This window comes from Erigeron canadensis, chromosome 1, assembly GCF_010389155.1.
Source record: "Erigeron canadensis isolate Cc75 chromosome 1, C_canadensis_v1, whole genome shotgun sequence".
Lineage (NCBI taxonomy): Eukaryota > Viridiplantae > Streptophyta > Magnoliopsida > Asterales > Asteraceae > Erigeron > Erigeron canadensis.
Window position 1 is genome coordinate 29,363,647 of NC_057761.1, and position 17,753 is coordinate 29,381,399.

General features: G+C 33.7%; 2 protein-coding genes and 1 long non-coding RNA gene across 5 annotated transcripts; 1 reads left to right on the forward strand and 2 right to left on the reverse strand.

The window, feature by feature from the left end:
- Positions 1-1,056: 1,056 nt before the first annotated feature.
- LOC122591311 (probable methyltransferase PMT11) lies at positions 1,057-7,346 on the forward strand. Of its 3 annotated transcripts, XM_043763569.1 has the most exons (9): positions 1,071-1,763; positions 2,944-3,093; positions 3,177-3,447; positions 4,101-4,211; positions 5,170-5,329; positions 5,407-5,664; positions 5,749-5,871; positions 6,468-6,545; positions 6,720-7,346. In XM_043763569.1, exons 1-9 carry the CDS (start codon positions 1,086-1,088, stop codon positions 6,919-6,921), a joined length of 2,031 nt encoding a protein of 676 aa, XP_043619504.1. In that variant the 5' UTR covers positions 1,071-1,085; the 3' UTR covers positions 6,922-7,346. The 3 variants fall into 3 exon arrangements, with proteins under 3 accessions (XP_043619520.1, XP_043619504.1, XP_043619512.1); XM_043763577.1 differs by lacking the exon at positions 5,749-5,871; XM_043763585.1 differs by lacking the exons at positions 6,468-6,545; positions 6,720-7,346 and having other exon boundaries at positions 1,057-1,763; positions 5,757-5,865.
- A 210-nt stretch (positions 7,347-7,556) lies between these two features.
- Positions 7,557-11,931, reverse strand: LOC122591332 (protein HESO1). The gene is made up of 9 exons (XM_043763596.1): positions 11,648-11,931; positions 9,955-10,177; positions 9,710-9,874; positions 9,463-9,641; positions 9,277-9,372; positions 9,069-9,138; positions 8,860-8,990; positions 8,654-8,764; positions 7,557-8,276 (listed from the first exon to the last, which is right to left on the reverse strand). Exons 2-9 carry the CDS (start codon positions 10,091-10,093, stop codon positions 7,737-7,739), a joined length of 1,431 nt encoding a protein of 476 aa, XP_043619531.1. The 5' UTR covers positions 10,094-10,177; positions 11,648-11,931; the 3' UTR covers positions 7,557-7,736.
- Positions 11,932-12,704: 773 nt separating this feature from the next.
- Positions 12,705-14,482, reverse strand: LOC122591340. The gene is made up of 2 exons (XR_006322691.1): positions 14,417-14,482; positions 12,705-12,968 (listed from the first exon to the last, which is right to left on the reverse strand). It is a non-coding gene; the product is annotated as an uncharacterized LOC122591340 (long non-coding RNA).
- Between the last annotated feature and the right edge of the window lie 3,271 nt (positions 14,483-17,753).

Sequence of the window (17,753 nt, forward strand, 5' to 3'; positions counted from 1 at the left end):
ATTTTAAAAGATAAGAATTTAAAGTGTTAATTATTAAAATAAATGTTTAGAGTGTAAATTAATTCATTAAGGGCAAATTTGGTATTTTATAAAAACTGTTTTCATAGTGGGTGTTTATTAAAAGTAATTCAGTAATTTCATATGTAACTATTGTGTAATTATTTCTAAAAATAGGGGTGTGATAATTTTTATAAAGGAGTATAGATAAAGCAAACCTTAAATTTTTCTTATTAAAGTTTAAGCCTTTGATACGACTAAAATATCCTCATCTCATACAAAGTTTGGAGGGCATTTTCTACCATTTAGGTAGAAATGGAAGCAGCCTTTCTACTTAAGTAGAAGTAAGATCTGCCTACATCTTAATTTCTCACATACACCGTTGTGGTATTGGGGCTTAAAACCCGCAGAAGGCGGCACTGAGCAAGTTTCTTCCTTTCTTTATCCTTTCATAAAACCAAAAATCATCACACATATCTCATATTCCATCAATGTTCCTCTATGGAAACATACGCTTTTCATTAACTACACCACCCTTTTACATCAATTACTTTTACATTAATAATCACACCGTTAACGCTAAAATCTCCCGCCGCCATATTACGCGGATACCCTTGTCGTAAAAAACTAAAGAAGACGAAATGTACACACTTTTATCCATCTCCAAATACTAGAGCACCGAACTTTGATAGACTCGAATAGTCGAATTGAGTTTAGCAATCGATATGTATTTCAAGGGTCTAAAACAGTTTCCAAAAAGAGTTGAGGGGTTTTATATGCATATACAACAGATTTACCTGCAAGCAACCAAAGAATAACATCACATCACAGTATCTATCAAATCATTCTCACTTCAACTTCACGAACTCTCAACACACCATCGATCAGCCAGTTCACACACAGTACGCGTGTCTGCATCACTCTATTTTCAAAAACATATAATTATTAAAAACTGTAAGTATTTATATATATTTATATATTTATATACAATCTGCAAATATTTATATCTATATCTATATTTATATATTGAGGTAATGTAGTATTAGCAGTAGTATATACAGATATAGATATAGATATATATAAGAAAGATGAAATCATCAATTGTAATTAAATCAGCTGGATTTATATTTATTGCACTAGCTTTTTTCTATTTAGGTATGCACTGGTCTGATGATAATAATTATCAAAATCAATTAGTCTTTTTCAATCCTAATAACTTAAATTTAAACCCTAGAATCTCAATTTCCCCTAATTTCAATAAAACTTTTGATATTACTTCATTTATTAGCGTTAATGATACTTCAGCTATTATTAACAACAATAATACGGCCGGAAAAGTAAACGAAAACGATCATACGTTAGTTTTACCTCCGGTTTCGGTAAATGTGATATTGTCTCCTCCGCCGCCGGTGCCGCCGGTGCAGAGGTTGGGGATAGTGGATGAGAATGGGGTAATGAGGAGTGATTTTGAGGTAGGAGAGTTTGATCCGGATGTGGTGGAGAGTTGGAATAATGAGACGGAGGTGACGGATGGGGATGTGGAAGGGGTTAGGGTTAGTGTGCCGAAATTTGGGAAGTGTAAGGCGATTATGAGTGATTATATACCTTGTATGGATAATGTGGAGGTGATTAAGAGGTTGAAGTCGACGAAGAAAGGGGAGAAGTTTGAGAGACATTGTCCGGAGAATGGTAAGGGGTTGAATTGTTTGGTGCCGAATCCTAAAGGCTATAAAGCTCCGATTCCTTGGCCAAGAAGCCGCGATGAGGTAATTTTACTGTGAATTTCTGTTTAATTTTATGCAAATGTTAGTTTAAATATAGAGCCTTCAACATGTAATCTAACCATGTCCATAGTGCAATGCATTGTGCTAAGACGTCCGTAATGTCAAAGGCAGAGCTAGGATTTCGAGTTAGGGGGGGCTTACATTATATAAAATGATACGCAAAGAAAATAATTTGAATAACATAACAAAGTGTTAGCATTAGATAGACAAAAGAAGTCAAAACTTACAGATAAGTACAAAATAAATACGTAACTTTTGCAAAAAGTAAGTTTGATGGTTGCGAATGACCTTCTTGTGATAACACAACCGATTATAGAAAAAGACTAGGGAAAGTTATACTCCGTATCTGCTAAACGTATTGACTAAAACAATTTATTTCTCAAAAAACACCATCATTTTAGATTGAATAAACTAAAAGGAACTCATTAAAAAATAGAAACTAATTGGTACAATAATTTAAAAGAAATTACATAATCAAGTAGAAAACAAAGAGAGACCAACTAGATTTGTGAATGGTGAAGCTTTGAGGTATTCATCTACTTTGTAAGTACGTTTAAAAAAATATCAAAACATATATGGGCTTAAAGTAATTTTGTTAGAAATGGGCTATACAAAATACATTGAAATTGGGCCATTGAGGGGGGCTGGGCACCCCTTGGTCCCTCCCCTCCCTCCGCCATTGCGTAATGTGTTAAAAGAGACCTCACCTTACTGGGCAAACATCTTGAGATGGCCATGAAAAAGTCTAGAGAAAGGCCATTGGAATACCCGTAAACCGGTTAAGCCGCCTATATCAGAGCTAAAGGCTTGACTTTCCCCTGTGTACATGGATTTTCTCCATTTACCTGTTTTCTTAGTGTGTATTTTAGTTGGTTTCGGTCCCTTCGGAGATGGGGCATTTTAAAAGTATCTCTGGTTCAATTTTTAGTGGAGCTAAGGAAGGACCCAATTTATTAGACAATTCCTTGGTGAGCTGGATGAGTTGATTTGGCCACTATTTGAGCGGGCCATCTAGTGAGTTTGACTCACATGATGTGTCTCAGGTCTATATCTGTTGGAAATATTAGAATTAAGTTTCTGTTTTTCTGTAACTGTACTGTTTGTAAAAATAATGGTGTGTAATTGTTCCTCATTTTAATGATGCATTTTCCAATCAACACAGGTGTGGTATAGCAATGTTCCACATGCACAGTTAGCTGAATATAAGGGTGGTCAAAATTGGATTGTTGCATATAAGGATAAATTTAGGTTTCCGGGAGGTGGTACACAGTTCATACATGGTGCAGATCAATATATAGATCAGATTTCAAAGGTATAAACATAGGTGGAGTTTCTACAATTTAGCTTCTTCTAGCTCCAAACCAACTATTTGATGATTTTGTTCTGGTATTGTAGATGATTCCAGAGATTGCTTTTGGGAAGCATACACGGGTTGTATTAGACATTGGATGTGGTGTAGCAAGTTTCGGTGCATATTTAACTTCACGAAACGTACTTACTATGTCTGTAGCTCCAAAAGATGTACATGAGAATCAGATTCAGTTTGCTTTGGAGCGTGGTGTGCCTGCAATGTTGGCAGCTTTTGCAACAAAACGATTGCTCTATCCAAGCCAGGCTTTTGATTTAATTCATTGTTCAAGATGTAGAGTTAATTGGACTCGTGATGGTAAGCTTTCATGAGGATTGACTATTTTCTTTGATTGCTAAGATGATTAGTTATTATGTGATATGGATGGATGTTGTTTTTGTATTTTTTGCTTAACACTATAATCATTGATCACTTAATAAGCTCCTGATATTGAATATAAATTTATGGCTTATAATTTAGTTAGGTGATATGGATGTTTTTTTTTTAATCACTCAACTGGTTAAAGGTCACCAAAAGTGTATTTTAATGCATAAAACGTCTTAAGTGTTTTTGAGTATACTTTAAATATTACAGTTGTAATCAAATTTAGCACACTAAGACTTTAAAATTTTTGAAGTTGGGGAAAAAAGTGATTTGCGTCCAGCCGTCCAACCAACCCATGCCAATCTGAAATTGTTTGCGCCTTTCTATCTTGCCACCTCTAGCATTAGTGCTATGTGAATAGCTTTACAATGAATAACTTTTGTGGGTATTTTTAGTTGCCCCAAATCTCTAGTAAGCTTGTGAATTTCACTTTGTATGTGCAGTTTACCGGTCATATATGTTTTTGATATTGTGGAGCCTCTGCTTGCCTATGTGATTGTTAGTTCCTGTTCTTGGTTTGTAACCCAAGTTTCCTATAATGGGGCATGGTTAATTTTCCTCTCTTTTTTATACATGTTACAATGTAGATGGGATTTTGCTGCTTGAGGTCAATAGATTGCTCCGGGCAGGAGGATATTTTGTTTGGGCAGCACAACCAGTTTACAAGCATGAGGCACTGCTTGAAGAACAATGGGAAGGTAACATCACCACATTTAATGGAAATTTCACATTCTTGAGATATAACTATAGCTTTTACTCTATATAATAACCTTATATTGGTAAGTATATTTGTATCACATTAAATAGCTAATGCTCCAAGAGCAGATAACTTGTGCTATCAAACTTCTTTATTCCCATTTCAATCTTAGCATGTAATTTTAAACTAAATATATTTGACAAAAATATATATAGATTTGCTATATGCTTCTGACACCAAAATACTTACTAATGGTTTTAGCAATTATAAAGATCTTTCAGCTCTGGCTTTTTTTTTTCCTAACCAATTCGTATAGTTTTGTAACCAGTTATGACATATAAAACTGACTTACATTCAAGATGTGTCTATAGTGCTTAAGACTTTGTTCAATATCGTCTGATCCATCCTGGCAGGGAAATGGTTTAAAAATCAACAGTGATTGATAATTTGATAGATATCTTGGACCCTTCGAACTTAAGAACATTGTGTCTTTTGGGAAGGAGAGTAATTTTAAACTTGCTATATTTGGGTTTTATTAGTAAAGTCTGCCATGATGGTATTTCCATTATCAAAATAGACAATGGTGGTATATTCTTAGTTAAATATCACCTTATTACTTTCAACAAGAAAGCAAATCCATAACTAGTAATTTTGAGAAGTCAATCTATTGTTTGATTTGATTATTAATCTGGGTTACATTAACTATAATTCGAGGAAGCCTACCTCTCGAAAGTAGGACACCTATAAATTGATGGCTGCCTCTTGTAAGCAGGTTATTTGTATGTATTTGCATTTTCATCATTGCCAATTGACTAATATTAGGGTGCTATCACATTTCAAAGATCTTATCATATACACATGATCATACTTCAACTTAGCTTTGGTCAATTGTATCAGTAACTTTTCGGGTGTTATTATATATATTTCTATCTAAGGCTATTTTCGTTTGTTTGTCTCAGAGATGATGAACCTTACAAATTGTCTTTGTTGGAATCTTGTGAAGAAAGAGGGGTACATTGCAATTTTGCAGAAACCCCTTGACAACAGTTGCTATTTAAACCGTGATTCAGAGACCCAACCCCCATTGTGTCGTAAGGAGGACAACCCAGACGATGTTTGGTAAGTTATTGTACAATTTTGTTGATAAATATATTATTTAATAGGAAAATGATTATATTTCTCTATTTTCATTTTAGGTACGTTGATTTAAAGCCATGTATTACTCCATTGCCTGAAGATAGAGCAGGAGCAAACACTACCACATGGCCCGCAAGATTGCATAATCCTCCTGAGAGGCTCCAAAGCATAAAGCTTGATGCCTTTGTATCTAGAAAAGATCTCTTTAAAGCAGAATCAAAATACTGGAGAGAAATAATTGATAGTTACCTGCGCTCTTTACATTGGAAAAAATGGAAACTTAGAAATGTGATGGACATGAGAGCTGGCTTTGGAGGGTACTCGTTTCTCCCATTATACCATTTTTTTTTTCATTTTTATTCATTTTTATTTTTACATCAATCCTTCACTTATTCTGGTAGATTTGCAGCAGCCTTGGTGGATAATCAACTAGATTGTTGGGTTATGAATGTTGTTCCTGTTAGTGGTCCAAACACTTTGCCTGTCATTTATGATCGTGGACTTCTTGGAGTTATGCATGATTGGTACCAAATTCTCTCCAGATTTGGCCTAATCATCAATATTTTTGCTCTAGTGAAAAAGATTACTGCTTTTAATACGCATTAGGTCATTCCCTATATACACAACCCTTGGAGTTGGCAAAATGCTCGTAAGTAAATGGGTGGAACTGGGTTGTGCTTAATCTCAAATGGGTCAAACTGTAATTGCTAATCAAAAGCGAACAGGGTGAAAGCTGCTCAAATTTTAATCTATCTCCTAAATGGTTTTGGATGATGATTTAAATTATAATATTGATTTTGTTATCATAATTAATGTATTCAGTACTTATAGAGATTAGAGGGGTTATTCGGTCAGCCTCGCCTAGCTTGTTTTCACCCACACTAAAAAACGATTTATCCTAACATATTACTTAATCCGCCCGACGAGTCTCGTCTTGCCACATTTGACAACACTAAATCTAAATATACTAGCCACATGATTACGATTCTCTGAACGATTGTGTTATTACAAACAGGTGTGAACCATCTGACACATACCCAAGAACCATTTGACAACACTAAATCTAAATATACTAGCCACATGATTACGATTCTCTAAACGATTGTGTTATTACAAACAGGTGTGAACCATTTGACACATACCCAAGAACCTACGATCTCTTGCATGCGGCGGGTCTTTTCTCAGTTGAGCAAAAAAGGTATCATATCTTTTAAAAGATTAGGGGATAAGAATGATATTCTTATTTTTCTTTTAAAAGATTAGGGGACAAGAAGGATATGCTTTACAAGAATAGTATAATATTTAAGCTAAAGTATCCAAAACCCATATTTACATTCTAAATGTTCTGTTCTGGTTCATTATGCTCTATCAGATGCAACATGTCAAGCATCATGCTCGAGATGAATAGAATGTTAAGACCTGGGGGTCATGTGTACATTCGTGATTCTATTTTGGTGATGGATGAACTTCAAGAGATTGGGAAGGCCATTGGTTGGCATGTGAGTCTTAGAGATACAGCTGAGGGGCCTCATGCAAGTTACCGAATCCTTATATGTGATAAACGCCTCAAGTAATGAAGTCTAACAATTGAAGACCAAAATCAAGATCTTGTTCTCTCTCTCTCAATGACATAAAGGGTTATTCTCTCTTCTTGAACTGCGTTTTTGTGTTTCTTTCAACCTCAACCTTAACAAAGAGATGAAAGATTATCAGATCTTAAAGTAAAGGCCTTTCTATGTAAAAATCTGAGTGATGTAGTTAGCCTTCCGATTCCAATTAATCTTTTTACTTGAACGCAGTTTACATTGAGTATAGTTAGTTGTTTCTTCTTGTCCAAAAGAATGGCTAGAAATTGTGTACAAAGGGTAGTACCAAAATCTTTTTTCAAGATTGTATGTAGTTTATCCAACCAGCCCAATAAGCTGGGTTTGCTTTGCATAGTGATTGCAAAACATTATTCAAGTACATATGCAGAAATTCAGAATCAATCCATTTTGTACTTCTCGTCTACATATATACTAAGCAAATCTTTCATTATATGCATTGAGAAACTAAAAAATAATTTTTACATCGTCTATCACATACTTCTCGCCTACAGATAATGCAAAAATGAAAATGAGGGATAATCCTATCATATCCCCAATTTAGTCAACCAGATATGAGATCAACTCTGTTTACACTAGCATTTGGTAATTACTCAATCACTCATTTCAAATTTAGTTCTCAGCAAGAGCAAAATTCATACAATGCATTACAATATCAATGCTAGTAAATCAAAAATCATGCAAGGTCAAGCCAAACAAATCATTACAGATATCTCCCGAAAGGTATAACAAAAAAACATTAAGCTTCCAATAAGACTATAGCTCTGTATTTTTGAAGAATATACTCATTTCTCAGGTCTTGGCCTCCACTTTGGCTGAAAGTGTTGATATCGAGAAGACTGTCCAGGTGGCCTCTGGCTCACACCATTATTCGGGTTTCTTTGAAACTGCTGAACTGGAATTTGACTTCGACTTCCTTGCAAGGGTATCTGATTAACCATGTTTGGATTGTTTTGATACACATATCTCTGTTGAAGTTGTGTGGGTGCATTTGCACCTCTATTAGCCTGTGAATAACCATTTCTATTTTGATTTTGATTAGCATTGTACGGATGCTGTATATGAGGTCTCATTGGGCCCCTAACAGGGTTTATGTAAGCCTGTGGTTGAATGCTTTGAGGATTCATGCCAAGGATACCAGAGCTTGCAACTTGAGATCTAGATATGATGCTCAATACTTCAGGCCTCACTAGAACAGCAAGCGGGTGTTGATTGGCAGATCTGAGCATCTGATGGCTACTTTGGAATGCATGTGCAATCTTATTTAGGTTCCGTGTCCCAACAGCCCTTGCACAATTCATTGGTTGCTCAAATGGGTCCTCAATCTGGAACCACCAATGGTACCAAAATCAGCTAATCCTATTTTACTATTATTGTGTGACAGCTTGTGATGTATGTACGTGTTAGAGATGACAATTTCGACTCATTAGGTATATGTTTGATTTCAGGCAGTTCTAATCGATAAACTGGTTGAAAGTCAACCAAAATCCATTAAGGTTAAATACAACCCTTAATCATTTTTATTCAAAGATTATCATAATAGCAATACTAATGTTTTAGTAATCATAATAAATACATTTGTCGTTTTTATATGGACCAAAGAGGGTTTGCTGATCAGCTCGATGCTTTACCCAACCCAATTATCTTGCCACCTCTTTTATCGTATGCACACAAATATACATATGAAAGAAGAAAGACATACAAAAAGCGCATAAGTTTTAGGTTGCCAGATCATGTTAGTATTAATGTCTTCCCACTGTCCATTATGCGTACTAATCCCCTGGGTTTCAGCTTTTAAATTGATGTCACTAAACTGGGAATACACAAAACAAACAGGTTTATTCAGAATTCCACCAACAATCGTTAAAGTGTACATAAAACCATACTCTGATTTTAAAAGAAAATTACCTTAGCAAGAAACGAAATAAAAAGATCAGCCATAGAGCTTGTATTAATCATTCTCGACCTATCTGATTTTATCCTGTTTGTATTCGCACTAACAATATCTTCTATATTTTTCTCAGCAATAGCTCTTATACCTATATGATAAAGTTCTATTACATAAGTTTTTCAAACATATGCATTCAGATTTCCAATGTAATATATCTTAATGATACCTGTAAGATCAGCAGCCATGTTCCCAGGGTAAAATTCACTCAGAGGGGGAAGAATAGCTGGTTCACAAGTCTGCAAGAAATGAGAATACAAGTATTTATAAAAAGTGAAAGATTTCTCTATTACTACAAGATACTAAAAATATTAGAAGATTACATAACAAGGATAGAACACTAAATGTAATGAACAGCGAAAATGCAAATAGAATACCTGAAAATGGAATATTATAAGTAAGCTAAGAGAATATGAATTTAAGGTTCCATTTTTGGGGTCATTGATACCATGTGCCTTTGCCCATTCTTTGACCTGCTCACAAAAAGTAACAATCAGAATATGAAAACGAAAAAGTAAAATCACTTAATAGGGAGTAGAATTAAGAGGGGGAAAAAAACATACAATTAAGACCATGTCACGAAAACGTGGGTCAAGATCGTTAATCCAAAATAGCATTTTTGACTTCATCTGACCGATCAAATTGTTGACAGATATATCACAAGATATATTATCCTTGTTGCTATCACATTTCAATATAGGTACTCTTGCATGTGAAATATATTTAATAGCATGGAATCCACCTGTGAACAAAAACTTATCAATAATATCAATACAATACTTATAAACATATACAAAACTTGAAACACACCTTTTCTTTTTAAAGCGTTTAGAACGTCCAATAATAAAGTCTGCTTGTGTTTTTTCCCAGCAGAAGGAATGTAAGAACCATTAGGTAACTCGATTGATATATCTAAATCTCCCCATCTTGTAAAGAGGTTAGACACAAATGAGCCAAAAGGCTCGACTGTTGCACCTGTTTGCACAATCAAATTTGCAATTTACTTAAAATGGCAGAATGTTTGCAAAATCTACATCGCAAAGTTGTGTATTTACCTCTAAGTATTTCCAAAGATTTAATAACAGCTCGAATCTCATTAATAACTGTAAACCGTTTTGACCAATCATCCTCTGTTGGATTGACTACTCGAAGAATATCCTTGAGAGCACTTTCCAACAAATAAGGAGAATCCATCTTCTTTCTTATTTAAACATTCTTATTTAAACAGCAAAGACTCGTACTCGGAAGTTCACCTTTGAGTCCTATATAGCGCAGAATCTGGCAAGTATGATTGTAAACACATAACTAGTTTAACTTCAACACATAACTAAATGAAAACTAGTTTAACCTCCTATGAAATAGATCAAATAACAAATTCTAGCAATACACAGCAAAAGAATCCGCAAATTTTCAAACACGAAAGTGGCGCTAGATAAGTAAAAATCTGAATGAGATCATTTGAGTATAGCATGTAGCAAGATATATTGAGATTGACAAATAAAGTCTACACCAAAAATGTTAACAGGACATATATTAAAAACAAAGCAATGAAAATAACACAACATAAATACATGATTTGTACATTAGAAACAAAATAAGCTGGTTGAGTAATCGGGGCGGCATAAGTAACCCTAGAATTTTTTAACGATGTATTTATAGTGTATGAGGCCCATAGCTGAACTAGTTTGAGTGATAATGATAAAAATCAGATTAGCCTTTTGGACCTACAAAAGCAGCCCAATCTAAAACAAGAAATTTAAAAAAACATCACTGACATTCATTCAGATCATCATGACAGATGATTAAATGCAGACATCAATGATCTCTATACCAAAATTCACATCCAACCACAAACCAGAAGACTAAGTTATATATCCAACTCTCAAAAGAACCTTGACAAATATGATTCTTATGTCAAGTTATGCAACAATTTCTTGTGCATTTAGAAAAAGTATCAAATACCTAAAGTTCTCTCCAAAATCTTCCTAATACGTGGAAAGCAACCTTTAACTACCATACAAGCCTTTAAAAAAGCAAAAGATCATAATTTTATGAAGCACGACCAAATAGACATCAACATCAACATATGATGTGAAATAAGAGTCTACAATTATCTAAAAAGCAGAACGATCCATACCCATAAAGGGAAAAGGTGAAATACCTTAACAGAGAAGTTGCATCAACGATACATATTTAAATAAAACTAATAAGTGGACTCGTATTACTTTAATTGTATTTTGACGACTATGAAACTAATACACATAACAAAACCGACAAAAAACTTCAATGTTAACTAAAAACTTACTTGTCACTACAATATCATAGAAAAAACAATGAATAATGCTGGACTCATCAGCTTACAAGTCATTCTAACAAATGCCTATCCTTACATTCAAGTTCTAATCACATTCCCAAATCGAAAACAAAAAACTTAACACACTACCCAGGCAATATTCGATACGCATAATATACAACACACGATAACATGGAATGCAAGATATTAGCAAATAAAATTCACTATCCGCAACAAATCATCAAAATAAAAATAAAATAAACAATCTATATACACCTAAACATCATTTAAATCCATATACTAAAAGCAACCCCAACATATACTGTATCAAAAAAAAAAACAAGATGATAAATCAAATAGTATAAAGCAAGCATTTTTATTCTTCTTACTGAATATATCAAAGATTCTAAAGAAAACCCAATATTTATAACAACAAAATACTACTGAAATCATACCATTAATGATGATTAACAATACAACCAGGGTTTAAAGATAATAGGGGTTTTTAGTTGTATATATAATTATTATTAGATCTTAAGATAATTTTAGAGGTGTAAAGTATGAGAAAACATATATATGCAATAACAATAATAATAATAATAAAAACAAAAGTGGGGGTTTTCTATTGGGGGCAATTATTTATTAATGGATGGATGAAGGTGCCTGGAAAGCGGGTGGGGTGAATTTGCAGGGATTTGTCTCACATGATATATGTGTTTTTGGGGGAATGACTGGCTGCCACTAGGTACAGGTTCAATTCAATTAGGCTTTATTACCTTTGAAAAATATTAGGTTCTATTTATGGGAATAAATGAATAATTTAATGTTTCTTAAACCCCCCAAAAAAAAAAACATGTTTTACAAAAATTTTATATTATGGGTGAGGGTTCTCGGCTTTCGACGACTTTTCATACGGTGTCAGGCAGCAACCGGCTGGTGACGGATGGTGGCCAAAATTGTGGGGAAGATGATGAATTGTGTAAACCTCAAAGACGTTTCATCACAAATAGTCCCCGTGGTTACAAACGGGACGAAAATGCTTTTATGTGCATTACACATGAACTAAGAGTTGTTAGTGTCAGGGACGACTGACAATGAAACTGAAAAGTACAGGAACACCTAATGAAAAAAAACACATGGATGAAAATATGAATCGAGTAAACCCTCTCTATTTATTATTTTGGATTAAGAGTGGTCAAAATACTGGCTAATTAGTGAAACTTACAAACTGGATTTGACTTAGGGTGGTAATCTGTACACCACCAACTTTTAATCGTATACCACCAAACATGCATTAAGATCTTGTACAAAGTACAATACAATAATGTAAAGCGTCTTTGGTGGTATATGTTAAAAAATAGTGGTGTACGATCACCACCCTTTGACTTATTGTTTTGTCTAGATTATGTCTCGTTTTAACACACATGAGTCTTTAAGTAATATTTCAAACTTAAGATGTAACACCCCAACAAGGCGAAAACATGAGCATTAATAGAAGAACTCAGAATGACATGAAAATTAAGTAGAGGTGAACTAAATGCATTCAAGGATTAGAACAATCCATATATAATTCGAGTACAAATACAAGTATCAGATCAAATAAGGCACAAGGAGCATAACATCATCAATAGTTTACAATAATAGATCAAATGATGGCTAACAATCCTAGGTAAAACCCATAAACGAGCGTAATGAATCATGGATCCACAAAAGTCCAAGCTCAATCCTATCACATGCAGTGCAATCATCCATCACGTCTCTAATTAACTTGATTACCTGAAAAGTAAAATAAAATGTGTCAACATAAAGTTGGTGAGTTCGTAGGTTTTGACTAAAAGAAATGAGTGTCGGGATAACAACCATTTAACCTTGATTCGATCAATAAACGACCATATATGAACATATTGATCATACAACGAACTTGTAACCTTCGTTAACTAGCCAAACGAACATATATCGAACTTGTAACCTTGGTTATATAACCAACCGAACATATAGCGACCTTGTAACCTTGACTAAATGGCCAAACGATCATTTATACGAACATAACGAACACATATACCTTGATATGATAATTAAACAAGCATATAACGATCACATAAATATAAACGAACACAAGTACACTTTCCACCCCAAAGTCATACAAGAAACGAGGCTACGAACTCACCTTTGCGCGATTACGATGAGATAATATGGATCTACAACGTCAATTGATAGCCACTCGCTCACGACCTATCAATTTATACATTTATACACACATATTAATTCATTTGTCATATTACCCTACACTTTTAGGATTTAAACCCGGCCAAGACACTTTAGAAGTCAAGTGGGGACCGAAAAGAATGGTTGGTTCGATCCTAGAACGATAAATGAAAAGCTAGAAGGAAAAATCTGGAAAACAAAGAAAGTAGAGCACCGTAAATTACGGTCACCCCCACCGTAACTTACGGAGGGTAGAAAAGAACTAGCATAACCTACGGCCATGGCACCGTACCTAACGGTGGCCTGGAAAGCACTCTTTTGGCATCTCGTGTAGGAGAAATCAACGTAAACAGAGGTTTTTGAGCGTAATGCATAACTGACACTTAGAGACCACCGTAAATTACGGTCCAAGGACTGTACCTTACGCCACCAAGTGCATTGCCACCGTAACTTACGCCACCTACAGCGTCCCTGACGCCCAGCCGAAACATGCCCAGCGTAATTTACACTGAAGGCCAGCGTATGCTACGCCAAAACTGGGCAACGAGCAGCAACATCAGTTTAAGCAACAAGAGCACGACCCATTTCAATGTAAAACCCTAATTTGCGACCCAAAACGTCTTGGAAAGGTTTATATTCAGTTTTGAAACATAATCGAGTATTGTTAAACATAAACACACGTAATTCGTTTCATCATTTCATTCCATAACATCAAAATCGTTGTTAAAATTGACCGAGAACAATCAAGAACACCAAACCCTAGAATTTGACCCAAAAATCGTTTTTGTGAGTTTCCATGCTCGATTTGACCGTAAAAGACCTTTACTAGCATGAACAAACATAACCCATATCATAATTTCGATCCATTACTCCAATTCTTTGCAAAAATCCATTTTTGACCCAATTTGTACTCTAATTTGACCCACCTTTGACTCGAATTTGGCCAATAAAACTCTTGCAAATTAACCTAGAAACATGTTTATTACATAAAATGATGAATTTGAACGAATTTCACTTACCAAGCTCTTCCACCAAAGTGATATACCCAAATTTGACCCGATTTGAGTGATTTCCTTGTACTATGAAGCTCAACTTTTTGATATGTTGAAGAAATGGTGATGATAATGAAAAACCCTAATAAAATCTTGCTTGAAACATTTAATTTGATGTATTAAATTTAAAGAGAGAGAGAGAAGTAAGAAAACTCTTGCATTTAAGAGTGTGAGAGAGAAAGAAAAGTGTAAGAATGAATGGGTGGATGAAAGGTGTAGGAATTTGGTTGGGATAGAGTTGGGTTGTCTTGATAGGTTATGGGTAAGGTTAAAGGTATGGGTATGGTCAATGGGTTGACCCATAGATTAACCAAGCCACCAATTCCTAATTTACTTATACCACAACTATCAACGAGCAAACAATTTAGTCGGCTACATACCTTTAACTAGCTTACGAACATAACTTAATTAAAACGATCAAATATATATATATATATATATATACACACATATATACACACACACACACACACATATATATATATTCACCTTGAACACAATTAAACCGCAAGCAACTCGATCACGTACTATTTATTAATAATACTAGTCAAACGTACATAAAATTAACGGGTCAACCAAAGTCAGATTCACGAATGTTACATAAAATGTATAATAAAATAAAATTTAATAATTATTGGTCAATTATGAAATTTCGGTATTTAGTGATGCACTTAATTTAGGTACATTTTGATTCCTTTATATTTTTCACAAAACAAATACATGTATTTATGCAATCAAGTTTGCCCTTAAGCTTAAACTGTCCAACCTATCCAAAAACACAAAAAAGCTAACTATAATTTTTTCTATTTTTTTATCCGAAATTGTAAACTTTTGAATAACTTTCGTATGAAAGTTTTGTATAATGTTACATTATTACATGTGGTTCAGTCAGTAACTTGATAATCTACAAAACTTTTCTTTCTTTTTTGAAAGAAAAACAAAAGTACATTCTTAGATTAAAAAATATACAAAATAGTATCATAACTAAAAATCAGATATAGATGCAATACCTTTTTATGTCATTTCTTCTTTTGAAAATAAGATGTTAATATATTTTTTTATTTTTGAATTTCATTTTTAGAGACTCAATTGGATTGTTATAATACATGATCAAGTTTACTGAGATTTCTAAATCACATAAATAGTTGATATCAATGATTGGAGATGTTATGCCTCAATTTTTATTGTTATAGAAGTTAAATATGTTAAAACATAAATATTAAACAAATATTCAATCCAAGCCGGCAACAACAGTTTAAGCTTTTGTCAAAATGTTGGAAACAATATCACATGAGCAATGTTTGGTGTTCCAATAACCGATCAAGAGGAAATCAAGGTATATTTGTAACCTTGCACAAGAAGGGTTTCTTTTTGTCATTATGTTTGAATTCCATTGGAATTGAAACTTTCCATAAGATGTTCTTCACTGATTACCTCAGTGGTTGGACACCCAGACGTTTGTCTGTGTGGTCTCAGGTTCAATACTCTCGGACGTGGGATTTACAGGCTTTAAGTTACCTAGGCCTTCGTGAAGTATTTACCGGGTGGGCGACCGGGGGGGGGGGGGGGGAGAGGGAGGGAATCAGGTAGATCCACGGTATCCAGTCCAGATACCCGTGATCCGGCTCTTGTTGTTCTAAAAAAAAAAAGAATTGTATATTTTGTATTTTAAGGAATTTGAAGATAAATTTTAAATTTCAATTCCATAGTTTCTCCCAACCAAACACAGGCTAGCATAAAATTCCAATTCCAAGCAATTCTTAAGAATTCAATGAACCAAACATCCCCTTAAGTTTTTGGTGGATGTGATTTGTATATTATATCATACAAATTTACACAATATTGTCATGATTTCAATACGGAGTGCTGATTAAAGTGTAACAGAATAAAACTTAAGCTACATCATTGTAATGCAACTTAATTTTTTTATTCTTCTCATATTAAGAAACCTCTTCCAGTTCTTTTCTTTTTTATTTCTCTAATATAAATATATTAGTGTTCAGGCTCGTCCAATGGACTGGTAGTCTCAAAGTATATTAATCAAAGCTAAAAAATTATAATTCAAATATATTAAATATATACCGAAATCAACTTGGAAATTTGTTAGTTGAATAGCCACTCCGTCGGTTAAAATTCTCATAAAATTTTTCGCTCATTCACCATTGACCGAGCCATGTATGGTAATGCCCTGCAAATAGCAAAAAAACATGAAAAAAACTGGTAAGTTTTCTTAATGTGTTTCTATGTATTTAATCCAATTTTAAAAAATAAACCCCAAACAAATTAACCATAAGAATCGAATAAACATCTTTGCATACAGAATCCTACAGGAAAATTTTTCTGGATAAAAAAAGAAACCCAACCGAGGACATTCTAAACGTCGATCAAATGATTTTATCGGCTAATGCAAGAAAGATAAGGAAACAAATTCTTGATCAAAAAGGGAGTCGAGCCAAAAACCTTGCAAAGCCATCTCCTGTTGTGTTAAATCCTAAATATAATGTGGATCAAAGGGTTTTATCTAAAGGTATTATTTAAAATTGATATCATGTTTTTCATAAGATCCGTAGTATATCTATCATACACAAACTAAAATGATGAATTGTTCCACCATGTTAAATAATCATAATAAATAATTCAACACCATCTCAATATGTAACATTTTCCCCTGATAGAATAACAGTGGCTAAAAAATTACACCATTAATGAGCTAGTTTCAAAACAGATTCAAAATAATCATAGTCGATATAATAAAATAATCAGACTCTTACTCATAACAAAATTCGACTTTTTATCTAAAAGCTTATAGAAAGATATAATCGTAAATCTTAAGTATACATCATTAATGAGCTACTTTCAAAACAGAATCAAAATAATCAAAGTCAATATATTAAAGTAATCAGAAACCTACTCATAGCAAATTTAGACTTTATATCTAAAAGGTTATAGAAAGATATAATCGTAAATTCTAAGAGTTAATATAGGTTACAAATACAAAATTTAATATATATAATATTTAGATTAGTTATGTCATATATCACAACTTAATCAATACGAAAGCTAAAGAAGAAACATACGAAAATTAACTTCAAATAAATATTGATTCCAGTTTACCCATTTTTTGTCAACTTTAATAAAATAAAAAATTTACAGTGTCTTATATTCGAGTATAAACTATATAAATTGAAAAATACATACCAATTCATCAACAAATACCATCTCGAATATTTTGATTTTCTTCGGGTTGTTTCACTCCGAAACAGTCCATACATGCACAACACAGAGTCGTAAATGATGGTTAACA